This window comes from Phalacrocorax aristotelis, chromosome Z, assembly GCF_949628215.1.
Source record: "Phalacrocorax aristotelis chromosome Z, bGulAri2.1, whole genome shotgun sequence".
Classification (NCBI taxonomy): domain Eukaryota; kingdom Metazoa; phylum Chordata; class Aves; order Suliformes; family Phalacrocoracidae; genus Phalacrocorax; species Phalacrocorax aristotelis.
In genome coordinates, this window is record NC_134311.1 from 45,138,726 (window position 1) to 45,165,779 (window position 27,054).

The 27,054-nt window shown below is 35.4% G+C and overlaps 1 protein-coding gene across 8 annotated transcripts in view; it reads right to left on the reverse strand.

The window, feature by feature from the left end:
• The window catches only part of DENND4C (DENN domain containing 4C), a 179,582-nt gene that overhangs the window by 30,412 nt on the left and 122,116 nt on the right, over positions 1-27,054 (reverse strand). For 5 of the 8 annotated variants that reach the window (XM_075078680.1, XM_075078675.1, XM_075078678.1 and 2 more), the window contains 14 exons: positions 20,343-20,670; positions 15,665-15,917; positions 14,630-14,699; positions 13,264-13,433; positions 11,441-11,682; positions 10,535-10,601; positions 9,805-9,863; positions 8,325-8,469; positions 7,790-7,965; positions 4,407-4,507; positions 2,692-2,910; positions 1,563-1,708; positions 424-459; positions 53-183 (listed from right to left, as the gene is read on the reverse strand). In XM_075078680.1, coding sequence (XP_074934781.1) covers positions 53-183; positions 424-459; positions 1,563-1,708; positions 2,692-2,910; positions 4,407-4,507; positions 7,790-7,965; positions 8,325-8,469; positions 9,805-9,863; positions 10,535-10,601; positions 11,441-11,682; positions 13,264-13,433; positions 14,630-14,699; positions 15,665-15,917; positions 20,343-20,653 — 2,126 coding nt within the window. In that variant the 5' untranslated portion in view covers positions 20,654-20,670. The remainder of the gene's footprint in view (positions 1-52; positions 184-423; positions 460-1,562; positions 1,709-2,691; positions 2,911-4,406; positions 4,508-7,789; positions 7,966-8,324; positions 8,470-9,804; positions 9,864-10,534; positions 10,602-11,440; positions 11,683-13,263; positions 13,434-14,629; positions 14,700-15,664; positions 15,918-20,342; positions 20,671-27,054) is intronic. The other 3 variants (XM_075078681.1, XM_075078682.1, XM_075078679.1) reach the window with 2 other exon arrangements.

Here is a 27,054-nt window from a genome sequence, read left to right on the forward strand (position 1 = left end):
ATTAACGTCAGAAGCATTCTAGTTTCACTACATGTGACTGTTTAACTTGTACCTGTACTTTGGCGCTCGGTCCTGTCCGTCATCAGTGGGAGGTTCTGGTGGCATTATAAACACTGTGTGTTCACTTTTTTGTGAATCATCAAGCTCAATCAACCGTGCATCTTCAACAGAATCTACATCAACCTGAAAAGAGAGTTTGTACTCTCTAAGTACAGAGTTTGGCTGTATGATGCAATATCCTTTTAAATGTTAGTTATGTTAGTATATGTAAAAATATATTTAATATATACTGTATTTTATTATATATAATATATATAAAATAATTTTATTTGTTCTTATTACTCAAATATCAAGTCCACAGCCTTGCCTTTCCATTTTTATTTCACTATCAGATATCTCTAAATGTTTTGAAGGACAAAGTACCTTCTCTCCTTTTTCTGTTCCTTTATCTGGAAAGAGCTGGGAAAAAAGAAAAGAAATTTTATATTTGAGAGTTTCTTCTCAACTCAAAAAAAATCCTAAACATTTCTGTTAAAGCAGTGCTATTTACCGAAATATTATATAAGAAACAGTAAATTTCATATTACTGTAGAAGCAATTAATCTCTTCAAATACTTCCTTTGCTGAAAGTAAGCAAATGCAGTAATCACCACGCTTTCAGGCTGTTGACATTATCTACTAAATACAAAAACCTAAATCTGTCAAAAGAAAGTGCTTTCATTTAGTTTAATTGAAAGATTGCAATAATATCAAATTATTAACAACAGTAAACAAAGTATACTCTAGATGCATACCCCATACTCAGCAGAAAGAAAAATAAAGGCTAAAAAACTTTTAAACACTTACTTTGTCATCTGTTTACAAGTGTTAAATTGATCAGAATCAATATTGAATCAAAGACTTATTCTGTAAGAACTTGGTATGAAAATGAAGGTCATATTAAAAAATTGTGTATTAAAAATACACATAATGGTCTAACACTTAATTTTTATATTTTGAATTTGGCATTTTACATATGAAGCTATAAACTCAATAACCCATCTAGACCAGAACCATGCTGAAGAGACTTTGTTTCAAAAAACAGGCATGGCTTACTGCAATCTTTCTCATATAAAATACAGGCAATGAAAGGGGAGCTTATCTGCATAAATCAGTTTTGACAAGTGGAGCACTAGGCATGTTTTTGTGTTTTAAGTTTAAATTCTGTGAAAAAAAGCAACAAGCAGATGACCGCTGGTAGATAATTCCACATTAGAGGTGGGGTGATTAACATTTAAAGTGAAGACACAGATGGCATTGTGCTAAGGTGTCAGCTACTGGTATTTCTCATCTTATAGCCTGACATACTACAGGGCTTTAATGGAAGTTTCCTGTACCAATGCAGAAAGTGATGACCATGGAAGAAGATGAAGGAAGAAAACGACCCAGCAATAACCACCAAGAATTCCAATCCCTCAAAATACTTGCTGCAGAGGCTATCTACCTTTACAACTAAAAACCTGGACAATAACACAAAATGAACAGAAACATATAATTTAATAGTATTGCTACATGTTTTTCACCTTTTCTATGCAGTCATCAAAAAATGCCAAGCCAGTATCCTTGTCACTCACAAAACTGCACTCTTCAATAAAGCGGCTGAATATCTGCGTTTTGGTGAGGTGTGTGTAGAACTTTGTATAGGCACGGTCTCTGCTTTTTAAAAATCCTGGTTATAAAAAGGAATACACAACTAAATACCAGTTATGAGTTCCAAAAGAAATGCACATATAAAGTGTCAACATAAAACATTTAAAGTGCTATTACATAAAGTAGGGGCTTTATCAGGAAAAACTACTACTTATCACTATTTGCATTTGGAAGATAGAAATAACAGGGTTTTTTTAAATAATTATTTTTCACCATAGTTAACAATACTTGGTAAGCAATCACCCCCATGTAATCTGCTCACTGTGTTCGTGCAAGAAAAAGGAGATGATGACCTCATACAAAAGCAGAAGTATCTAACAGTAAAAACAAGGGTAAAATAAAAATTATGTTACCCTAAGAGGTGACGGGCCTGAAAATAATCAAGACTTTCCAAACCTTTGACTAAAAATTCCTTCTCAACTCTCTCCTCCAGTAATTAAAAAAAAATCAACACCACCAAACAAGCAAACAAAAAAACCCTACCCCAAAACCACATACAAAACAAATCACCTGTCATATTCTATATATCATTCAACTCATGAATAGATCTGAAAAGTTAAGGTGATAAGATGAGGAAAATGAGATGGCTTTTGCTAACCATTGTTCCATTATGTTTCTGATCTCTGCCCCATTCTCTATTACCTTCCCATTTACATCAAGAACTTTACTTTGTTTGTCAAAACTGTGCTTCCAGCATTTTTGCTCTGTACAAATTGAGAAATTTCATTCCCAAGAGCTGCCCTCATGGAATATATCACACAGAGAGGGCATCAAGCTACTGAAAGACAGCAATACCAGAGCTATTGCAAAACTGCAGTTCTGTATGCATATAACTGTGTTCTAATCACCTTTGATGGTTTAACTTTATACAATTTCAATTTTAAATATTGCTAAGCATTGTACAATCAAAGGGAACTTTGACCTTTTGAAGTTAAGCAGCTCCTCAATCCTAAAGTTGTAACGCTGCTAATAGTACCAGCAGCTGCTTTGCCTCACCCTCACCTTGATGATCAAACAAGGAATCAGCAGCAGTTGCTTTATTTGAAGGTGCCTGTGTGATTGGCTTGAGGAATGTTCTGTATCCCTTTAAAATAGATGCCATGAAATGCAGAAAAGCTTCCTGGATCTCCATCTCGAGTTCTATCATCTTCTTCTGCCAGGAGAAATCTGCCTCAATAGGAGTCATCTCCACTGCAGAGCCTTCTTGAGTTTTCCTGTGAACTAGCAATAAGCAACACATACAATCCTATATTAAAATTAAATGCACTCAAACAGGTAACTTTTGCAAGATGCTGATTTCAATTTTTTTTCTTTTTTTTCTACTTGCCCATATTCAGAAGTGGCAAATGCTAGAAATCCTGTGATTATTTTCCAATTTGATCTGGCCCATATGTTACCTCACGAGTTGATTATGTGTTTTTCTAACTCATCCAGCCCTCTGCAACATGAAACAACGAGGAGGATCTCAGCTGAGTTCATGTCACCACATGCCCAACTGAATGTAGGCTTTCAGTAATGTATCAACACAAAGGACCGTGTTTTCCCTGTTCTGAAGATTGCACATCCAGAAAGAAAGGACCTAAAACTATTTTTCTAATCAAAATTCTAACATTTTAGTGCACCAAAGGATAAAAACAAGTAGATGACATTCAGAGTTTACTTTTGGACTCTTAAAAAAACAGTAGCAGGTACTGCTGAAAGTTATAGTTCCATGCTTTTTATTTTAACAAAAATATCGATTATTGTAATATAAATATTTACATAGAAGTATAAGTAAATATTATAGCATACCTATTATAACATTGCCAAGATAGAAAACTATCTACCTAAAAAAGACCACTGGTTCTGCTCAAGTTAAATTAGAAAGTAGTTCTACATTAGACAGACTGCATGACATACCCTGCTGATAAAACCCAAAGAAAAGCTGAGGTTTTCTAATGAAGTAAAAGCTATCTGGGGGAAAAAAAAAAAAAAAGAAAAAAGAAAATTGGGGCAAGAACACCTACTTCTTAATTAATGTATTTTTCTGTTTCCATAAGTGACAGATTTTGTATACCTTGTATACCTATACGGCCATCATTGTATCTTTCTCCATAATGATACAACCTCAGACACCCTGAACCATTACTTTAAAGAGCTTATCTAGAGTCAGAAAGAAGCAATACCTGAAAACTGTTAGGTCAGCTACAACTTTGGTCTTACCTGTCCAAGTCATTAGGCTGAAGATGGCCAGTTTTGCTTTCTTTTGACAAAATAGTTTGTCAAAATTTAGCTACTCGATTATTTTTGTAGAAAAGTAATTATCTGAGATATTCAGCAGTATTTGCACAATGGCTGAGATATTCAACAACATCAGCCTCATATCCCCATTACCTATATTATTTTTGATCAGAACTGTGAATATTATTGTTTTAGGTCAAGATCCAAACATGTTTTAGCTGAATCTTTCTTTAAATATAATTTAGTCATGAATAAAGGCTTAAAGGCTAAAAAAAAAAGGTCAAATTTTAATAAGTCACAGCAAAGAAAATAGAAGTCTAGAAGAATAATGCACAGCACATACAACAGAAGGAAGTCCTTACATTTATATACTAACCCTAATTTATGACTTGTAGGTGTGTATTAAAAAAATTAGTAGTTTTCTTTGAATATTTACTTTCCCCTGCTTTGGGCATTTTCTGTTCTTACCCCTTCCCATTTCATTTTATATATTTCACCTGCTGCCAGCTGTGGGTGCAGTTTCTTTAAGGTGCTGAGCAGATTTTTACATGGCTTCTTAGGAAACTGCTTCCAGTTGGTGCTCTTCTTATCATCTGATCTAAAACACAGGGAAAAGGAAAAGGATATATAAAATACAGACCGTTTAAAAAGAGTAGCTTCCACAGCCCTAAGTTGTTTCATTTTCAGAACATAGTAACTAAAAAAAGGAAATTATTTTGAAAAGAAATCTTTTCACTGGTGCTATTTGTCAAAAATAAAAAAATGGGAGTGACATAACTCAGAATTTCATTTCCTCAGATAGAGAACAGTATAAATTGAGCTATGAGTAGAGTTTGCAGTCTGTAAGGAAGATCTGCATTAAGATTTGATTTAGACTTTTTAGTTGAAGTTTCACTTAGCTGATTTCCCATTCAGAATTTTTATCAGTCTTGCTAATACAATTTAAGCATACTAATCTGTATGCAGTTACTATGCAAAGTCTACACTACCATAAACCTGCCATACTGCTACTGATAGAAATAAAGGCAGTTTGGAAAACAACATGAACTTATTGCTGCAAAATGCTGGAAGACCAGTCTGGTAGCTTTATGGTCATAGGGTACACTGTAACATGTTTATGGCAACTCAGTTCCAGCTTTAGGCACACGCAAGCCGTGACTAGGAAGACTGGGAATTCAGTTCACCGTTTGAAAATTAGGTGATTGATTAAGCAGTGGTGTAAATCGGCCTAAAGGGATGCTCATCTTTGTTAGAAGGACACTGGGTACAATGCCAGACCTTGTTTAAGCAGTCAGGGCTGGAGAGAGAGAGTAGGGAGTAAATCCTGAGAAATCCTATGCCTCTTTCTAGAAGGCAGAAGGTGAGGAAGAATTGCTGTAACAGGGAGCACAACAAACATTGTGACCACACAACCTAATCAGTTGTTACTATCTTGCTTTGTGCTTTGCATCAGTGAAAAGTTTGTTCAATTATTATTTGCTCAGTTGGCATCAACACAGAACTATCTTAGGAAGGAAGCCAAAGTTTCAGGAGTTAAGAAAAAAAAATGCACTCTTACAGATGCATTTGCCCCTTTTTTCCCCACCATAATGGCATGCCTATAAAGAATATAAGTGGTACTGTTCCAAAAAAGCAAGGGAAAAAATCCTGCTATAAAAATAAAACAAACTCTCAAATCTTTGCCCTTAAAAGACTACTTTACTTAACCAGCTTCCAATGTTACTTTCACAGAGGTAGTTGAAAACATCCAAAAAGAAGGCATTAAGGAAGATGCTGAATGAATAAAAGGCCATCAGGGAATTTTTTGCTATCATAAGATAGCCGCAAACTTGCTCTAAAAAGATACTACACAGGCAGACTGATAGACTAGAAAATACTAAATTCTTCAAATGTTATTCTTGTATTATGCAGTCTTTCAGAGTTAGCAAGAGTGCTGTTAAATGCTTTTACAACAACAACAACAATAACAAAAGAGCAGCATTGCCACTGAAATAAAGAGGGGCGGAAACAGATGCAGATAAAATAAAATGGAACATTAATCTTTACTCACTAATAACGTAGTATTTTAGAATTCCGTATGATCTTAACACAAAGTCCCTTATGGAGATTTGGTTTTACCTACACATCTCCAGAATTGAAAAATATTCTCATTTCCAGGTTAAAAAAGTTTTATAATGCAGGTACCAACATCTCACATTTACTAAAGACAAATGTTAAAAGATATCAAGTTACTCCGGAAGTCAAGTAAGTGGTAAGATGAGATATATGCAAAACGGGCAGTAAAAAACCCAAAACTATCAGCTGACTATTGAAAGAGAAATGGACTTACAAGACTGTAAAAGAAAAGGTGCAAAAACCTTTCCAGTTGAGTGACCCATAAGAGGTCAGCCACTCATAGATTTTTAGTTCAGTAACCAAAGTAAGGCTGGTACTTGGCCTTTCCAGCAGTCATCCCAACAGACTCTCAACATCCTTATCCCCCTGCTAAATCCTCTGTTTCTGTCTCCTTGATTTATCTACAACCAATCTTCAACTTCCATTCCACTTATGAACAAAAACATTCAGGTATTTTTCATTGCTAATATCTTCATGTAACAGGTTATCTTCCTTGATTTTCTTCAATACATTCTTCTTTCACAACACCTATTATAGTTATTTTTTTGTGGCATTATACTTTGATATACAGTGATGAAAAAACTTTTTTCAGTGTTTTTAATGGGGATCTAGGGGAAGGAGAAAAGAACAAATAAAAAAAATAAACACAGTCTGCTCCATTGTTAACTATTTCCTTTCATGCTACTAATAAAACATAGCATTTCGGTAAGGCAAAGGAACCATTTGCTTCAGTAGAGGAAGGGTCCTTTTGACACAATGAAAATAAAGAAAGCATTCAACTGACCCAGAGATCAAATTACTAATTCTAACTCAAGTTAATAAAAACAAAAGTCAAGAGCTAAAAAGTGCCATGAAATGAAGTAAAACTGTATTTTAACAGACAAAAGATGTGCACTTAATTTAGTGATGTTCACCCTCATCTTGAATGAACTTAGATGCCTTTTTCTATTTATGATCTAATTAATCAAAAATTGAAAGGTAATTCATGAAGTTACTGAATTAAACACCTGAAACAACGGAACTTTCAACGGTTATTTGTACTCTCATTTAGATATATTACAGAAAAACTAAGTTACCCTGAATTAGCCTCTCCTGAAGAAGGCATGAAGAAACTGTTCATGCAACACTTTCAATTTAAGAAAAGGATTAAAAACATAATAATTAAGTGAAACTATTTTAGACTGAATGTAGTCAAGACACCAAATTTCACTTGCCTAACCTCAACAAAAATTTGGTCCCTGTAACTTAGGAAAAAAATTCTCTATTAACAGTAACATAAAGTGCCCCAAGCACAAGAAACGTCAAAACCTGTCTTGAAGGGTCCTGAAGTGCTCATGTTCACACCAATAGTCATTGAACACAGGCAAAACAAATGTAAAAGTGGTATGTCAAGGTGAAAATATAAGAAATGGTGGGACAGGGGAAAAAATAAAATATCAACAAAACAGCTCTTCTTCCCTTTTTTTAGCTTTTGTCCTATATCCCTAATATGCAGTACTAGAAGTGGAAAAACAAACCAGAACACATTACCATTGTTACTAAATTTATAGCAACATCTGCACCACATTTTTATAGGCAGTCCCAAGTCTTGATCCTTGACTTAGTAAGTTTTCATTTGCTATGAAGCATTAGAAATGAGAAAGAGAACAGAGGACAGTAAGAAATGAACCACTTTGAAAAAAAACAATGTTTAATAGTTTTATCTCCTGACCATTTCAGCAACCTCTCCATCTACAGATAAATGCAAAAACTCCATAGAACTTACATGTACACCATGTTTGTGTCTAAGTCAATGCACACAATATCCTGTGGTGGATCATACAGATCAAAGTATCGTGAGTCAACTCCAACAATAAATGGAACAGGTGCACTGAGTACGGTGGCCAGAGACAAAGGACAGAGGGGGATATACGGGCATTGCCACTGAAATGGAAATATCATCTGAAGGAAAAATTAAGTGAAAGCAATGTATTAAAACACAACAACAGATACTGTACAATAAAAACCAATAAGTTATACGCAGCAAGTTGAACTGAAATTGCTAAAAGCCTTTTAACACTGTCAGAAAAGAGCCTTCCAGTTTGAACGCTTATTTACAGCACATCTCAGTTATCTATGCAAACGTGTTGATCATTATAATAGTAATAATAACAAGACATTCTAGGGCACTTTAACTAAATGCTATTGCTGAGAAAAATGATTATTTAGTGCATCAATCATTTTAACTTAAATAAGCCTTGCAACAACTGTGAAGTTTGAACTGATTTCTCTCACTGCTGTACAGAACACTTTACACTTACAGCTACTACAGCTTCAGCAACTCCTGTCAACACAGCTGGTCTAAGAGAATGGAGGAGGATCTTGCCTTCTAGTAATACAAAGAGTAACAGAGTGGCACAGTTTTCCGGTCCAAGATTCATGAGCAGAGTGCGAAAGTTTGCTCCACTAAAGGATGGGTGGGGAGGGGAAAGAGAATAAGAACATTAAGAGGGTTAAAAAAAAAAAGTTACTGCTATCAAACTTCTGACAACTGTTTTAGACCAACTAGATGAATGGTACTAATATGACCACACATCAAATATCTACCTATCCATCTAATTGCTATCACCTCAAAGAAACTTAAATTCAAATGCTGTTGCTACAGAAATGTATGCTATATCATCCTACGGCTGAGTTTTTGTTGTTTATGGTGTGCACTCTCATATATGCGCAGGCATCTTGTCTTCATAACTGTAAAACAGATCTAACTGGTTAACAACTAATCTAAGCACAAACAACACCAGTAGTTTCGTATGATGGGTTACCTCAGGCAAAAATAGTAAACTAGAGTATCCATCTGATCTTAGAATGACAGTATCAAGTTCTAATGCTAGTTAAGTAAAATCAATCCATCATTCTGATAACAACATGCTTTTAGCTTCTATAGTTCAGACTCCATTTCATTTATTTGGACTGTACACATTTAGGAATTGTAATGACATCTGTAAGAGGTGTAAAATCTGTCCTCAGAAAAGTGCTTACATGCTACTTTGCAGTTTGGTGGCTAGTTGCAATTTTTCACTTAAGAGGCTGTGTAACAGATGTGATCAAACACAGCATTCCTCTTAATACAGAATACTGTATGATAATGTTTAAGGGGGAAAATATTAAGAAAGGGACAATATTTTGTTTTTCAACTGAAAGACAAATCAAAAATCAACAAAACAATCCAAACAAAACCCAACATAACAATCATAGGGAGCTCCAGCCCTAAAGATGCAGGCAGTATCCAGAGACGGCATAAACCTTCAAGCACAGATACAAATTTTTAGGTATAAATTTGAATTTCCAAAATGTCTGCACACTTGTGCGTTCACTGATTTCACATAACTGCTTGACGTAAATGTTTCTCTTGAATCAAAAAGGGTTAAAAATAAGATTAAAAAGTCTATGCTATCAAAACAATTTTTGTTTCCTACATAGGTTCTTGTGTAAAAGATATTTTTAAAAGATATTTAAATACATATTTTTTTCCTCAAAGCCTGCTTTTTGTTTTTCTTCAGAGCTCCTACAATAACCTGGTAATTCATCTTTATTTCATGATAATTAGTGATATTATTCTTCCACAGGGGACAGGTCTATGTCAAAAAGACAATACTGTGTAATATTATAAATGTATACTGAGCTTTCTGTTTATAACATCTAATAATATTGCATAATGTTTGGCTTCCTTCTATGACTCATTCCTATTTGCCTCTGAATTTTTCAAGTAGCATACATTTAAAGCATTAATAGTGATACCTTAATGGCAATGGTGTAGAAACTGGCTGAGACAATATTAATGCATCATGAGCAGAAAGCTGAAAGATAAAGTAGTGCATGATTAATATGGACAACTCCAAAGTTAATACAGTATAATACTCCAATATAAATTTATATCCATAGCTTCATAAACTGCCTGGCAGACCGAGTCACAATGTCATGCAAGACACACAAATCAGAGACAATCTTTGGGACTTGTGTTCACTAGGTCAAGAGAGTTAGTCACTGAAATGATTCTCAGAAGTTACAGGAAATTGTTTGTGACTCAGTGTTGAACACATAACTGCTGCTAGGTAATTAAACAGAGAAGCATAAAAGACAGTACCCTGGGGGACTAACCTTTGACCCACAGTAGTGGGTGGACAAATGAGAGAGAGACAGAAAACAAACAACACCCCCCACCCCGAAGTAATGCAAACGGTGCTTATAAAATGAAAGTGTAATATATAGCAGACATTTCAAAAGTGCAGGTAGGACACTGCTGCCATCTGCACCACCTGAACTCTGAAATAGTTTCCTTTGCTAAGTTACCCTGGGTTTATACCAGTGAAAATGAAGACCAACCCATCCTTCTCCCCCCATCTCCCTTCCAGCAGATGGGTATTTAAAGCTGAGTAAAAAGCCTAAAATAAGAAAGAATGCTTTCAAAAGCAGAAAAGATGGTTTGTTATTAATGTAACTAAAAATGGATGCAAATGTTCTGCATTACCTGCACAAGAATTCTTGGCCTTTGTGGTGAAGGGAAAGGTATATTGTGCATAAAATGGGATATGTGCCTGAAAAGCAGACAAGATATTAGAAAACCAGCATCAGGGACTAATCAGGGACTGAAAATAATGTTAATCACATTTTGGAATTACTATGATACCATGTTTTAGAAAGGCTGTTAAGATTATTTACTGTTTTGATATATTTAAGAGCCTATTATGCAAACCGAAACAAAGAAGCTCCATTCACTCGCACTTCATGTGTGAAAAATAATACTGGCAGCTTCAGATACGTATGCAAAAGATAAGAACACACTGGCATTCAGGCAAGCCATTTAAAATCCCAGGCAAACTAACTAACCCCATTCTACAGAGTTTCTAATGAGGCTTACCTAAGAGAAACTATATACTTCACTGCCACACATCTAACACAGTTTTGAAGGTAACATCATATTTCAGCAAACTTTTAGGACCATTAAAAGCATCCTCTCTCACACACACAAAGCTGCATTAGTTGCAGTGCTTGGAAACAAATACAGATATTCATTGCTAATGCACAGAGTCCCTGAGCTTATATTTATTAACCTAAAATGCAGGACTGGAAACATTAGGGTGTATCTTACAGCTCAGCCATTTTCTGTGCTTGATGTAGTTATGAGAAAGGTAAATAGGGGTGACATATTCTAACATAAATGCCACGGTAAAATTCTGTTCACTTTCCTGGCACTGTAAGAACCACTACTACTAAAAAGAAGCAGCAATAGTTTCTACCAGTACAACACAAGCTACCCAGTGCAAGCATTAGGCTGGAGCAAATATACCAACTAAGTGTGACATGTATAATTCACATGACTTCTTGAGCTGATATAACTACCTTCCCACATTTACTTGAAAAATGTTTTACATACTTTTCAATGGGAAGAGGATGAGGTCCAGAGACAGAGAGTTTGTAGATGAACATAAGAAATTTTCGAAATGCTTCAAAGAAAGGCCAGTGTGAGAGAAGACAGATGCATTTGTTGGAATTGATGGACTTGGAAGTAACCACTTTCCTCTCTACAGCTGTCAGGAGACCCAGATGCAATTGTTGTTTTTCTGTTAGCAGCTCCCGGGGATAAGGCTCATAAAACTGAATAGCAGCACCATAAACCTAAAGGATGAAGAAAAACAGCTGACTATACCCAGTATTTAACGGGAGATTGGGTTAGAACTTTCAAAGCATCCTGAAGTCTTTGGTGTTTGCACACATGCTATAGTGCTTTTGCTGGTAGCTTGTGAAATGATTTTTCATTTATACAACAGATGCAAAGTATCCTTATAAACAAAATGCTTTGGACTCTTGTGCCTCTTTTCCTCTTTTTCATTCCACTTTCCTCAAGTATTCATGCTCAGTAAACTGAAATGGAAGGAACCAAACTACATGCTGTGACAAAACCCTTTCCATTAACCATTATGGTCAAAAACAACCTGAAAAAAACCCCACCAAAATCCAGCCCTCGTGAAAAACTTGTGTTCAGTAAATTCCCATATCACTACCACAGTAAAACAATAAATTTCAGCTTTGACTTCACTCATTTTATCAAGCAAAACAGCTACTGACCTTTCCTAATCTTCTTTCCCTATTTGTCAGAGTTTCATAATGAAGTGAATTATTCTGGCAAGCTTAGCAAAAGGAGAACAGGGAAAGATGGACACGACAATATACATTGCCTCTGAGAAAAATACTGGCTGCTACTACATTCCTCCTTGCAAAAGAAGTATTAATATATTGGAGAAAGACTTTTTTCGTTGTTTGGAATGAAGAGGTATATAAATTTCCCTGATGGGGGACTGAGGCAGAGTAGAAATTGAGCTGTTACCATTAATAGAGCCAAACTGCTGTTTATTAATCACAGAAAGCTAATCACACATTACAATCAATTACTTCCTCATGCAGTTCACCCATACACACAGACCTGGCAAGCTGAAGCAACAGCTGGGAGACCAACCCCAAACAAGGGCTCCCTTGCTTCATCAGGTATACCTATAATCCTGTATTCTCTGTCTCTGTAGAGCAGACACTGCCTTCTCACATGTGGGCTGAGTCATGCAACACATTTTTGGTACCAGCGTTTGCTGGTGGCCTTACACAGATTTGGCAGATGGATGGTGTTCTGAATCTATCACTTCATGTGAACTGAGCAGGATCACTGGTCTCAGGAGCTCATCTGTTTTTCAGAGTCTTTCACATGCTACCTCTCAGCACATACTTTTCCCTTCCCTGCACTGCTGTTTTCTGGTAACTGTTTTCCTATTCAAGCACATAGATACCTACAGAGCCCAATTACACAAGTTCATGTAGGAGTGGCTTTTAAGGTAACCATCAGAAAACCATAACAACTTAAACATTGCTAACACATGTGGTAAGTGAACACCTCCAACATGTAGGCTCCACCTCTATTCCCAGAAATTTCTTACTTTAAAGAACAGGGAAATCCTTGCACTTTGAGTTTTGCTTTTGTTAACTGTATGATTCAGCTTACATGGCACTAAAGAGTACATACTCTTCTGGCTATTTCTTGCTTTGGTTTACTTCCATCTTACATGAAGGCTTAAGAAATAAAATTTTATAAGGGAGTATTTGTCAATTAATTTTGTAGTATTTCTCAAATACAGAAGAAACAATGCCTATTTATCTCCACAGCAGCCATTTGAACTAAAAGCAAAAACCAATCACAGTGTGGAGCCATACCTTTTCTGCAGAAGAGCAGGTCAGTACAAATGTTGAGAACACTGGTAGTGGGTATTTGGTTTGAGGGTCCCAGCACTCAATAGTAGCCCCCATAGGAAGGCAGAAGAGGGGTACAGATTCTGACAGTGGGAATGACTCATAGTTCTCTTGAGGATATCTGAAAATTAAGCCTTCAGAATGGGAGAAGGAAAAGTAAACACATTGGCTCTGCAAGCCCTAAATAATGTAAGCAGTATATTTTCCACAATATACAGCAAAGTCTGTTGGTTATCTGGACTTCATAACTGCAGATTACATCTGAAGAAGGAAAGTCTCTCATCTGACAGTAAGACTAAGTCATCCAAGTAAAAATCATTTTAAAATTGCATATGAATACTGAAGCACTCCCTCCCTTCTAGTAACTGCTCAAGATACAGTACACTTGTAAAAATCAATTAGTGAAGATTTTTTACTTTAAACCAGTTGGGAATTACCTGTGCTATTTAAATGTACCATTAAAATGGATTTTATTACAAAGAAATTACTACAAAAAAAGTGATAATTTATCTACTGTAAGAACAGCAGCAATACCTCCATTGAAAATAGGATGAACTAGCTGACTGTCCACATTTTCTGCTAATCAGCCAATATGTTCACTTCAAACAAATAATCTGGAAACTGAAGAAACATCTAAGTCTTCTTGGTAGAAAACAGGCACACAAGCATTGGTTTACTATTGCTGTTCATCTAACTTATTTTATCGTACACTCACTTCAGTACCTATGCTTTCCACTTCTATTTGGTAATTTACTCTTTTCAAAGGAATTTGGGGCACTTAGTGCTCAGTAGAAACTCTTGACTTTTTTTTTTACTTCTTCAGAGAAAAAAATAATAACCTGTAGCAATGCATTAAAAGACTTCTTGCCATTTATTGTTCAGAATATTTTTCACTTTCCTCAAATAAGAAACAACTGAATAGCTGTGGAACCGAAGGGAAGAAACACATATTTTCAAATTAAACGAAAGATGTTGCATTAGCTGTGAGACATAAAAAGAAATATGAGTAAGGTTGAATGGAATCTTTAATTACTACTTCTCCATCAACACCAACACAAGAAATCTGAACTCTTTTTGTTACATCTGAATTGCTTGCTAAGCTTTCCACTAAAGCTTCTTAGCTACCAAAGCTGTCATGCTAAGAACTAAATTAATACAGAACAATGCTATTCCTATTAAGACATTATAGGATTTGTTTTCAACTGACATGCTCTAGGAACAGAATTCTGACAGACAGGACTCAGGCTTTTAAAATTACTACTTGATTTCAACAAGGCATTTGATTCCTTCTCTTAGCATGTTTAAACAGTCTGCTTCTGAAATTACTTACCAGCTTTGTATGCTAATGAGTTAGAAGCTGGCACAGACTTCTTGTAACAAAGGTATACACTGGAACCCCACTGGAAGACATAAGTTTCATCTTAGAACCATCAAAGACAAAAACAGGCACCAGAGAAATCAAGTATGAGCATCTGAATACACTCCCACTTACAAACAAAGCAGACATTTAAATAAAAAGCGTTACAGAATAAGACGACTGGTTGGCTGCTGAGTGCATTTAATCATGAAACTGTGAATTCACCCTTCTCACATTTTTTAGAGATCACAGTATTTACATAAAATAATCACACCACCACACTACTCTGACTTATTTCGACAGAAGAACAGGGAAAAGTTAAGTAGATCATTTGCAGCTTCACATTTTCTTGGTTATTTAAAAGAAGATTCTTATGGGCACCTCATCAGCGGAAGTGAAATTCTAAATATTACCACCTGAAGCTTTCATCATACTTCCATAAACTTCTTATTTACATAGTATTTTTGCAGTTTGTCTAAATACAATCTACCATTAGAAAAAAATATCTTATTTCAGCCTGAGTAAACTAAATGCAAAACAGACTAAATAAAAGTGAACTGACTGAAAAAAAAAAAGAGTACTTGAAGAAATTGTAAGCAGTATTTATAATTCTTACATTTCTTAGTAACATGGGCATTATTAATGGCTAAGAAAAAAAGCAATTGTGATTCATCCCAAGTATCAGCATCACCAAGGCAGGGGGACAGGAATAATTAAAACCAAAAACAAACAAACAATACATTGCACTACTCCTAAACAGCACCTAGACATGAATATGCAAACTGAAGCAGTGAGTAGCCAGTATGAAGAAGTAATTCCGAACAACAAAGGAAATCAGAGCAATAAAACCTACAAAACTGAAGTATCACACGTGGTATATAAGATGCAAGAATCATGATAGAACACAATTATAACAGTGCTAAGAAATGTTCAAAGAGCTACTTCTTGGGGTTTTGTTTGTTGGGTTTAAAAAAAAAGAGAGAGTGACTAAAGCTTTTAAATACTCACCATGCCACAATTTAAATTCTTATCAACTTTGCAGAATGTATGAGGAGGGGTTTCTCCTTTGCTGGTAACAATAACACAGATATCTGTCACTGCCAGTGAATTTTGAGGTCGTATTGGAGGAGCCCTTCGATATGTGATAAAGATCCGTTGAGAAGAAGCTGAACTGTTGTTAACATTAGCGCAACGACCATAAGGAGTAGCTTGAATCACCTCGCAGCCTGAAATGATGCGTTCCTTCCCTTCATATAGAACTCTGCAGACAGGAAGAAAACAAACTATTATGCACATTCAAATAGATTGAAGAAATAATAACTAAAGCTGACTGTACTCCTAGAAAGCAGACTATATCTTACATGGCCATACAGTAACGTTCACTTGATACCTGGATTTTTTTTAGCCAGATCACTAGTTTAGATCACCATATTCTTAGCAAAAAAAGAAAGCTCCTTCACAGTTTCACAGCAGCTAAATGAGGTAAAACTTCACACTCCAATCTTTCCCAAACACAAATTCCTAATAAGGAATTGACCATGAGAAGAAATGTAGAAGTCAAACCTATTTTTAATGCACAGATGCTATGATAGGGCAAGCTTTATCTCCCGTTCCACACCCAAATAAGCAATGGTTCCATTTTCTTGATTCTCTGCAGCATGTACAGACTACTTGCCACTTTCAAATGACTTTTCACCTTTACAATTCATGGCAAGATTTAGGACAAAGGTAACACATTAAAATTTTGTTTTGTGGCCTGCAGCTTTCCACATGTAGTCCATCACAACTTAACTTTAAAATAAAAAATAACCGGGCAATATATCTTTTACTGTCGCAAAATACCCTTGTTTAAATATTTGACAGAATACTAATAAGCATGTATTTGAAAACTTCAAAAAGTCATGTATTAAGCTATGAAAAGGTCTTTTTCCAGATCCAACAATTCTCAGAACTTTCAAAAAAAAATATATGCCATTAAACTTCACAAATTACTTAAATACTACTGTCCATCTTTAAACTGGGATATGCAAATACTATTGTTTATTTTGATTTCACCAACATGTACTTTGTTGTAGTATTGAGGATATATATGAACTACAGTCCTAGACTACTTTAATAAAAAGCAATGAAACTACATGAGTTGGGAGTATACTGATGTAGCTACCAGGCTGCCATATAAATTTATTCAGCTAGTTCGTGGAGGACAATATTCTTGCCTTCAATAATAGTTTCAGTTGTAAAGAGTTTGATCATCACATTTTTCCTACATTTAAAACAATGTGTAATCTCAGGTTCAAAACCAGACTAATACCAGTATTTCCAAATTGCAACATTAGTTTTCATATACTACCTACTGGTTCTTGTACATGCTATTCAAATTACTTCTAAACTAAATAACCTTCTGGAAGAACATGTATTTTGCTCTTTTTATTGTGTTACTTACTTCATAAAGTTTAAAAAAAAAAAAACAACCACAAAAAGAAAACACAAAAAACCCAAACACAAAACCAACAACTACACTGGCAGAAGTTCTCAGGACATCTTCATTGTGCATGAAGAGTTTACATGAACTCTTCACATCACTGCCTTACATTAATCAGAAGATAATATTAACAGAGCAGTTTCCAATGGAAATTTGAGTTCATTATTATTTAAATTTCATGTACTCTAAACAAAATCTAAGAATTTAAATTTATTCCAAACATCTATGTGTGTTTCTGTTCCATAAACATTGGTCAGCTGACAGCTTGTGAGAAGGAAAACTCAGAGGTTTCTCAGAGAAGCTGAGAAGGAAGCTGATATTAAACAGAGAATTCCAGTTCAATTTAATAGGTTTACACCTATTCTTAGGAAGATGCTTGAAGACTGAAGAATTTCTCAGTTGTGCAAATGATTCTAGGGCTTAAGGGGCTGACCAGCATTCAAGACTGTAACAGTGAGGTCACCTCCCATCAAAACCAAAAAGAAAATGAAAGCAACTCTCACCCCCACATATAAACCAGCAGAAGTATTATTAAAACGACACCATTTCCTGACCTCATGCATAGTACTGACTTTAAGAAAACAAGCAAATCAGAAGAAAACCACCACCCATGGATCATTCAAATTAAACACTGATTTTACTGATTCAGACAAGAACATTCAGAAGGGACACATGAAATATTTAACATGTCACCCTCTATATACAAAGTCCTCCCCAAGAGAATAAATTTACTCTTACTTGTTTCAACTTCCCACTGTCTGCCTTCAATTAATTAATACTGATCGGGGTAAGACTTTTTTCCTGCTTCTATGAGCTTATACTTTGGCCTTGATCATAAGCACACCTTATTTGCTACATTAGTCTATCAACTTCAATAAAGTTTCATTTCAAACAATATGTATCCTACAGCTTCCTCTAGATGTTAGGTCCTTTCTTTGTAAGAAAGGCCAAAAAGCTCTCGTTATCTCTCCGTAAGGTTGTTTCACGTTGTACATGGAAGTCACCTCATGACCACTTTTACTGATTTAAAGGTACACCTCAATATATCAGATGACAGAGTTTAGAAAGATAGATACTACCTTCTTGCAGCTATTGAGTTAAAAACCTTAAACCACAGAAAACTCTGCTTCTGGAAAACCATTTCAAAACAGGCAGACTGTTGCAAATTGCAGCATGTGGGGCTGCTCTCCGGCTTGACTTCTCCAAGTCCAACCACATTTCTGCCTCTCACACTCCTTATGCAAAATAACTCTTTATAACAAGTCATCCTATCTCATTTAGGAGAAGGCACTATGCAAGTATTGCATAATAAAGGAACTAACATAAATATACTAGGCAGTAGGAGGGTCAGAGGAGAAGCACTGGGTCAAGCAGAGGGAAAAGATTGACTTATCTTTTATTTCTACTGTACCACTATTATTATTTGTCTAAACATACAAGGGATTAGTTTAATCATAATTATCCTAAGCTGTTTTAAACACCCAACTGCAGTTGTCACACTGGTAGGACTTAAGGAATAATGGAAGATGCTGGCTGTTAAGAACATCTTCCAGTTTCTATTATGGTTCTTGAAATTTGAGTTCAATTTAATTTTAGAAATACATCTCTAGTAAAGAAAAAACATTTGTTCAGTTGATACTCCTGCAGGTACATTCAGAAACCAGGTATGCAGAATGAGATGGGTCCTTGGCACAGAACCACTAAACAAACTAAAATTTCCCATCTTAGTTAAAAAGAAAAAAAAAAAGAGTATTTCTTTACTTAAACAATGCAAGTTACCTAATTTTTGCATTACTCAGTACCACAAGGACTAAAAATCACTCGACTTTACATATATATTAACAACCTTGACATCAGACTATGGACTTGACCCTTTCAAGGAATATACTCTTCCTCTACCTACCAAATCCACTCAGCATGTCCGCTGACTTAATGGATATTTAAGGCTCAAAGATAAAATATTCTTTCACACTCAGGTCTTTAATTAAAAGAATAGAGAACAACATAAATTAGCCTTCAGGCTGTACATATACCTCTTGCCCACAAGAGAAAACAAAACAAAAAAAGGTTGCTCTAACCATATCTTGCACGTAGTTGCAAAACTGCAGGAACAGCAGGGAGAAAACATTCATATGCATCATTGGTCAGAAAGAAAAGCCTGCCATCATTTGTTAGGTGTGACACCCTAATTAGATCTGTGTAAAAGAAAATATAGAATAAATACTACTTCCCAAATGCCACAGTTTTCCACCAACAGTTTTAAAAAATGTCGCTGTTAGGAAAGCCCTTAGTCAGCCAACTATTTGCCTATTTTACTTATTGGTATTCCAGATTAAGCATTACCTCAGTATGCTAGTAGCACAGACTATAATATTCACCACCTCAAGATCTTGGGGGATTTTGTGATCTTGGTCCTGAATACTTATATTAAACTCAGTGTCCTGTAAGTAACAAAATTAGTTCACAGTTTCCCTGCCAAGTTGCATTAGCTATATCTAAGGTTTTCAAACACAGCACTAGTAACTCTTTAGGAATGTAAGCCTCAGACGTCAAAAAGCATGGGTTTTGAAATACAAGCATGATTAGCATAACCAAGAGCCTACATAATCCAGTGTTTACAACCAATCATGTCAGAATGTGTAAGCAACCTCACAAATACTCTGATCTGACAGTAAGGCAGGCTACAAGATTCTAGGTAGGTGGATAATTTTAAGATCTTTGTTTCAGTGTCCTACTATTTTTAAGTGGTATCTTTTACCTTAAGCATTAAAGTGAACCCCACAAAATGGTAATTTTTGTCTTCTGAAGTCATCACTTTCAGATTAAGCATGTTATATTTTTGCATTTACACTATTGCCATTATTATAAATTAATTCTGTACTATTCTCTTACGTTTCATAACACTGCAGCACAGACCTTCATTCTTCATATTTTATTTGCTCCACCTATCTCTCTCTATATATATCTCATACCTTTTTAAGCTAAAACATTTTCATTCAGTTTAGAACAAGTTCACTAGAAGACTGACACTTTTTTCGACTTATTTCTGAAAAGAAAATACTACACAGATACACACAATACACAATATAGATTCAAAGACAGAATGTTTTAAAAAGTTTTCTCACATCTGTTTTTATCATCATCTATGAAGAGTACGATTTGATCATTATTGAAGGAGAAACTGAACTGTTATAGAAATCTCACCCGATGTCAGTAAGAGGTGGTTTGTCCCGGCCTCTCTTGTAGCAAAGAAAAAGTTCAGGACTCTTTAGACTTCCATAGTTTAAGTTGGCTTGAAGGGCTGTAGGGGTGGCTTCAACACAGGTGTATCCCTCTGGGACAGTTTCACCAGCTGATTTAATTATCACAGCTATGTCAGTAATCGGAGCCTTTGGACCAGTTGACTTTGTTTCATGTCGGCTTATTTCTTGGTCCAGTAGGGTTGCAGTATCTGTATCAGTAAGCCCTGCCACTACGAAATAGTCAGCCACTCGTGGACCTTTGTCTTCTATCATGGTTATGCCAGTACTTCCTGGGGAGAATAAAGATAAGTCAAACACTCTGCTTTCAAACTAAACTCCTTCCCTCAACAAATATAAGGGTTTAAAATATTTACAGAAATTTTTTCAAATAAAAAAATTCCTATATAGATATTTCAGGAAAATTCTAGGGAAACTCCAAAACAAACTTTGATTTCTGCTGCTCAAAAAGATACTATTGTTGGTAATTAGATTTCAGTCCTAGCACTGTAACAGTCATGCTTTTGCACAAGGAAGTTTAAGTGAGATGAAGAACTCAAAGGTCCTAATACAGCAGCTACACAGAAAATTGCTTGGTGAATTAGACCATTCAACCTCTTCACAGGCTATACATTAATGCAAGTACTCCTAACTAAAAGCATCTATATTTTCCTGCCATTGCTTAATGAATAATTTACACAGAGTTATGCTGCCTCCTTTTTTTTTTTTTTTTGTTGAGAGAACAATTCCAAGCATAGACTCACTAATTTATCTTCTACACATTTCATCCATTTTGTTTCATAATCTAAACCTAACAGTGCAGTCTTGAGACATTCAGCTGGCAAATGTAACATCTGGAAGCATTTACAAAAATCACACATCCAAACCCACATTTCGTCAACTGATCAGGCAGTACACATCACTGCTCAGCTGCACATTCCAGATCTGGAAAGAGTTGTCCCAACACCAGCAATGTTCACTAAGCATATGATTTTAAAGCAGTGAAATGCAAGTTTCTATTAAGAGCAAAACAAGCTGACAGACTATGCTCAAATATCACAAGTACAATTCCAAGTACTTAATCTCATTAAATACCTACCTTTTTAAAAGTTCAGTGAGAAATATTCAAACAGTAGCTGCCAAGCAATAAACCTGAACACTGTTATACCCTTTCAGGGAGCCAGGGACCACCTTCTTTTAGAACCCCACGCTTCCATCACCAGATTTCTGGGGATCCCATCTAGAAAACTAACCAAGAATGGAAGTCTGGTTCCCATCTTTGAAAACAAGACTGCCACAGCTCAAGGTCCCACCTACCAAGCAGTGGTGGTCCATGGGTATTACCAAATTGTAAGTACACCAAAACTGAAAAGTTTCTTGCGTTTAGAATGTCCTAGTCTGGTAACTGTAGAAATGTTGGCCTCTGCTAACAGAAAGGTGGTTTGGGGGAGACAGTATAATCCTGTTCCGTGCAACCTCATTTCTCCTCCTTTCTTACCCTGCCCTATCTTACCGAAATTACACCAAAAAGGTATTTTCCATCTTCACACTTTACAAGACTTGTAAATCTTTTTATCAAAAATGTTCTGAATACTCAGCTGAGGGAAAAATCAGTTATTCATCCTGCATGCTTACTAAGAAATCTTAGCATAAGATTTTGCGATCTAGGCACCAACCACTATATTGCAAGATACTATAGCATGAGATGAAAGTAGGGAGGGGAAAGGAAATAATTTAATGAAAATTTGTAGTGTATCTATACTCCAACTCACTGAATTTTTTTTATTTTCTGACACTGAAATGACAACTTCTCAAATCCTTTCAAACCTGAAAAGTACCCACACCCTTTAAAAGATTCTTCTCCAATATTTTTCCACAATGCTTTTCACAATATCACTTCAGTGTTCTCTGAACATTTTGGCTAACAGATTTTGCAGGGCAATCCATAAACAAAGATCCTGGGAAGAGTCACAGACAGAAGTGTTTGGCTCCCCTGAAAATGGGAAAGCTATTGGACACCTACCCTCAAGACTGAGTTTTCAGGCCTAAAATATATGGATGTTATATCAACAGGAACAATAAGAGGTTTATTCAATTTGTCAGGTGTTCAGTGCTTAGGTTTCCTGAAGAACAAGAAAATTATACCAAAACCATAGCTACCTATGAGGGTACTGAATCACTTTCAGCTACAGAACTTGCAGCAGTTAACCCTTTTCACTGTCATAAACAACATGAAATTAGTGATAAAGCCCTTTACAGGTAAACAAGTCAGCATGAAACGCAGGGGTAATGGCTTCAACTTAATCTCATATAACTTGATCCTTCTGTTAAAAGGTCCCTCCTCATACTGCCACTGCTCATTCCCATCTTCACTTTTGTCCAGAACTATAGTTTGTGCAACCACATAACAAACTAGAACAAGGAACTGCTCTGGCTTAACGCTAACCTGGCAGAGACTGCTTAGTGTTCAATAAGCAGTTCTCCAACAATTCACTGTGTCAGCAAAAAAGCTGCAGCAGTATGCCCCTTTCAGCAGCAGCACTGACTTGGCACTGGATTAATCATAAAACCGTGAAGAATAAGATGTTTCAGTTTGCCTTTCAGATGTTTGGAGTTGTTCACAGAATTACAAAAATAAATAATGAAATCAATAAACCAACATCTCCCTGCTCGCCTTAAAAGAAATTAAAGTCCTGAACCAGGATATCTTGTAATCTAGGCAGTACTGTTTGCACTTGACATTTGAAACCAAATTACTGGAAAAAGCTGCTAAAAATACTGAAATAGTTAGCATCATACAAATTAAACAAAACAAAACAAAACAAAACCTTTGTTAAATGACCCAGCCTTTTATTACCTGCTATATGTTCACGCAGCTCAATATCACATTCTCTCAATGCAACATCAAAATCGTTGCCCACATTTACTTCTAGTACACAAAGCAGAAAATAAAACAGTAACAATAACAGCATACAACATCAAAAATCGCACTGCGATTTGTATTTTTAATCACAGCTGTAGCTCCTGGAATTGTGCTAATCTTACCCTTGGATGCTTTTTAAAGTTAAAATTCAGCTTTTCTGGGTAAACAGAGAGAGAAAAATTTAAAAGGACCTGCAAAACTAAATACTAAGATTTGGAAGGTTAGAATGTAAATGAAAAGAATCCATTCCCAAATTTTTACTAGTGGGGAATCAATAAAATTGTGGCAATTGGTTGCTAAGGAGCATACACTTATATCTACGGTTTTATGTTTTTCTCTTAGCCATGGCTATGTTTTACTTCACAGAAACATTGTGTAATATGTGGCAGGCAAAATTCAGTCACCAGACAATTCAGCTGAGAAACCTGGCACACAAGCCTCATATGTCAGCACAACATTTTGTGAGTATTTCAAAACGTTCTGAGTCTCTCAAAACAATTTTCTTCCTTTCCCACAAGAATAAGTTAAGGTTTCAAGAAAGCACTACAACTCAGCTCTTCAAGAATTTATTCTCTAATTTTAGAAAGATTTAAAGCAACAGGACCTCCTAAAAAAGACCTTAAAGTAATAGCTCTTAATTAAGCCATGGTTGTCTTCTTTAAAGCAATAGCGTTATAAATATAAATAGACACCAAACTATAAATTAGCAGATACAGAAAACATACAGAACAGCAGAATTTGGTTAGTCCAAGGATACCTTGCCTTCTGAACTAGTATTTTTTGTGATGCCTCACACAAGAATAAGTATGCATACTGCTGCGCTTAATACACAGGGGAACAAACATTCTTCTAAAAGACCTTCTATTTTAAGTTTTACCATGGCAACTTTTCCCACCATAATTTCAAGAGATATTGTCCCCTGTCAGTTTTCTATAAGTAGGTTTCTTTACATGACAAGACTAATAGGAAAACTCAGCATTTAGAAAATATTGGGATTTTTATTGTAACACCCCATTCCCTTGTAGGGCACAACCCAAATACAAATAAATTCTAAAAATAAAAAATTTTACTTTGCTGTTGGGTGATGAAAATGCAGGATATATTGAAAAAAAGCCAACATACAAGTCCCATGAAAGATTTTTTTTAAAAGTCTACAAAGGTACTTCAGTTTCCAGTCAAACTGAAAACAAAAATTGGGAATTCTGTTTCAAGATCATGAGCAATACTGTCTGAAAAATTACAACCCTGCAAGTCCACATAGATCCATAAGGGCTATGCAGAAATTATTTAAGTGAAGTCAGTCTTCCAATTAATTAATCAGCCACAATAGGAAAGTTTGCTATGAGCAGTTTAGGACCAAAACTGTTTTTTAAATAAAAGAAAAAAAATCTTTTGAATAAAAGATCTACTTTTAAAATCCCCATGCTTTTCTGAAAGAAATTCCCACTGGAAGTAATTAGTTGTAGATGAAAACAAAACAAGCCTGCACAGTCAACACTTAAAGGTACTTAATATGCCTTGTGTGAGTCAAGAGAGCCATTTAGCAAAAATATGCAAAAGCAAAAAAAAAAACCCAAAACCACACAACTTTTCACTGCTAAACAGCAAAAATACAGCAGCGTTCTCCTCTCCCACAGTCCATTTTTGATCTCTCTAAAATGACAGCAGCCTTTCTCACAACAATGTAATTTTACAATTCTTCCATAGTATCAATAATATATCAACTCAGTTATTAGCTTCATATAGGTCACAGATAGCCCTTTCTTAAGGAGAGATTTCATAGTGAAATTTCCTTGGGGAAAAGGAATTTTTAACAATTATGAAAAAAATACTACATTATTAGAAATAGCTTCAGTTTATTGACTGCTGTCTAAAACACCAGTGTGATTTTTCTTTAAATATAGCTAGACTGTCTATTTACAGTTAGCTGAACCACAACAGAGAGTTGTTCTTCCACAGATACAAAAATTCATGAGAGCAAGTTACAAGGAGCCACAATGAAGTAAAGATGACAATATAAGTAAGTACGGTATTTGTATTCTACTTAATAGCTATGTTGCATTTTATCACAGTAACAAGCTTTTCAATGCCAAAATGGAGATCACTGAAGTTCTCAGTGTTCATTTACAGAGACTGCCACAGCTGAGGACTCCTATTCTTTAGAGATATAAAAATGTTTTCTTCTACATCACCTGCAAAACACGGAAAAAGGAGACTTCTCTAACACATATTCATTTGTTGAAGTCTGCTTCACCTACTCATCATACTCTGAGTAAAAGCAAATACTTATCCTAACATTGTTAGATCCACAACTATTCTCCCAAGACTCCTCCATTTAAATTCATTAATGATGTTATTTGCTTTACCACTGCACTGGCTGTTTGTAGTCAAGTAATGTTTGCTTAGAATTCTCCATAACATAAGTATGGTGAGCAGTATTTCATTTCTCAGGTGTGGAGGTACAGGAAAGGGCTTGATTGCTCACCTAAAGTAAAGACATAGACACAGCAGAAAGGAATACCAGCAAAATTAGTATGATAAAACCTTATTATCCTAGAAATTTTCATTTACTTTCTAATATTATTAAATGTTAGAAAGTTGCTATGAGAAAATATGCATGGACCGTGCAAATTTTTAATCTATTTATTTATCTATTTATTATATATATCATCTAAATACAATTTAGATATTTATTTGTATATTTATATTTATTTTATTTAAATATTTTTACAACTATATATTATTTATCTAAATTTATCTATTTAGCTATGGGCTGTAAAGAAGTTAAACAAAAAATGTATATCCATTCTTCTCCGAGATTTATTCCTAAAATAAACTGCCCTGAAGATAGGAAAGACACTGGATTTGCTAAACAAATTTAAAAGACAAAGACTCCACTGGATCGATACAAGACAGTGTCAGGAGGTCCTCTGCAACACTTGGGAAATTTACTGCCTACAATTTGAGGAAAAGAGAAGCATTACTATGTTTTTCACCCCCTGCACTACACAAAACTTCATAAGATAACATAAGTATTACTACAGGCACCTCACTCCCCAATACAGAACTTAATAAGCTGTCTGACCAAGTCTTTGTACATGCAACTTCTCTATTAGTTCCAATGAACTAATCAGAAGAGAGGTAGGATAGGCCAAGTTTGTTTACCTTTCTGAAAATTCAGAAAGACATTTTCCTTGCTGTGATGAAGAAAGGAGAGATCTGATTCTTTATTCACACAGACCATTCTTTTATCTTGTGCTGAGATTAAATAATGTCATTGGTGAAGGGATGGAAAGAACAATTTATTTCCCCTTTGTATGAAAGAATCTTCACTGGTGCTTTTTAAATCTTAATTTTATACCACAGCAAACAGTGCAGAATTTCTTTTAATGAGTGACTTTGGAAATATCCCTGATTCACATTAAAATCATTACATAACTTACATACATATGTTAAAATACAAAACCAGCAAGAGAGCATGCTCCTTGGGATAAGGCAGTATCAGCTACTTATTGAAACTAAAAATGGAAAGAAATTAAAACAAGATTTGTAAATGCCTTTAAAGACATGTTTGAAGAAGCTAAATCACTGTCATACACAGCAAAGAGATACAACTAGGTTGCATTAAGCCTTCTGCTTGACCCCCTTTTTTTCTGCACACATTTCAAATACCAGTATCAAAGAACAGTTTGGGTTGAAAGGGGCCTTTAAAGGTCATCTAGTCCCCCTGCCTTGGGCAGGCACATCTTCCACT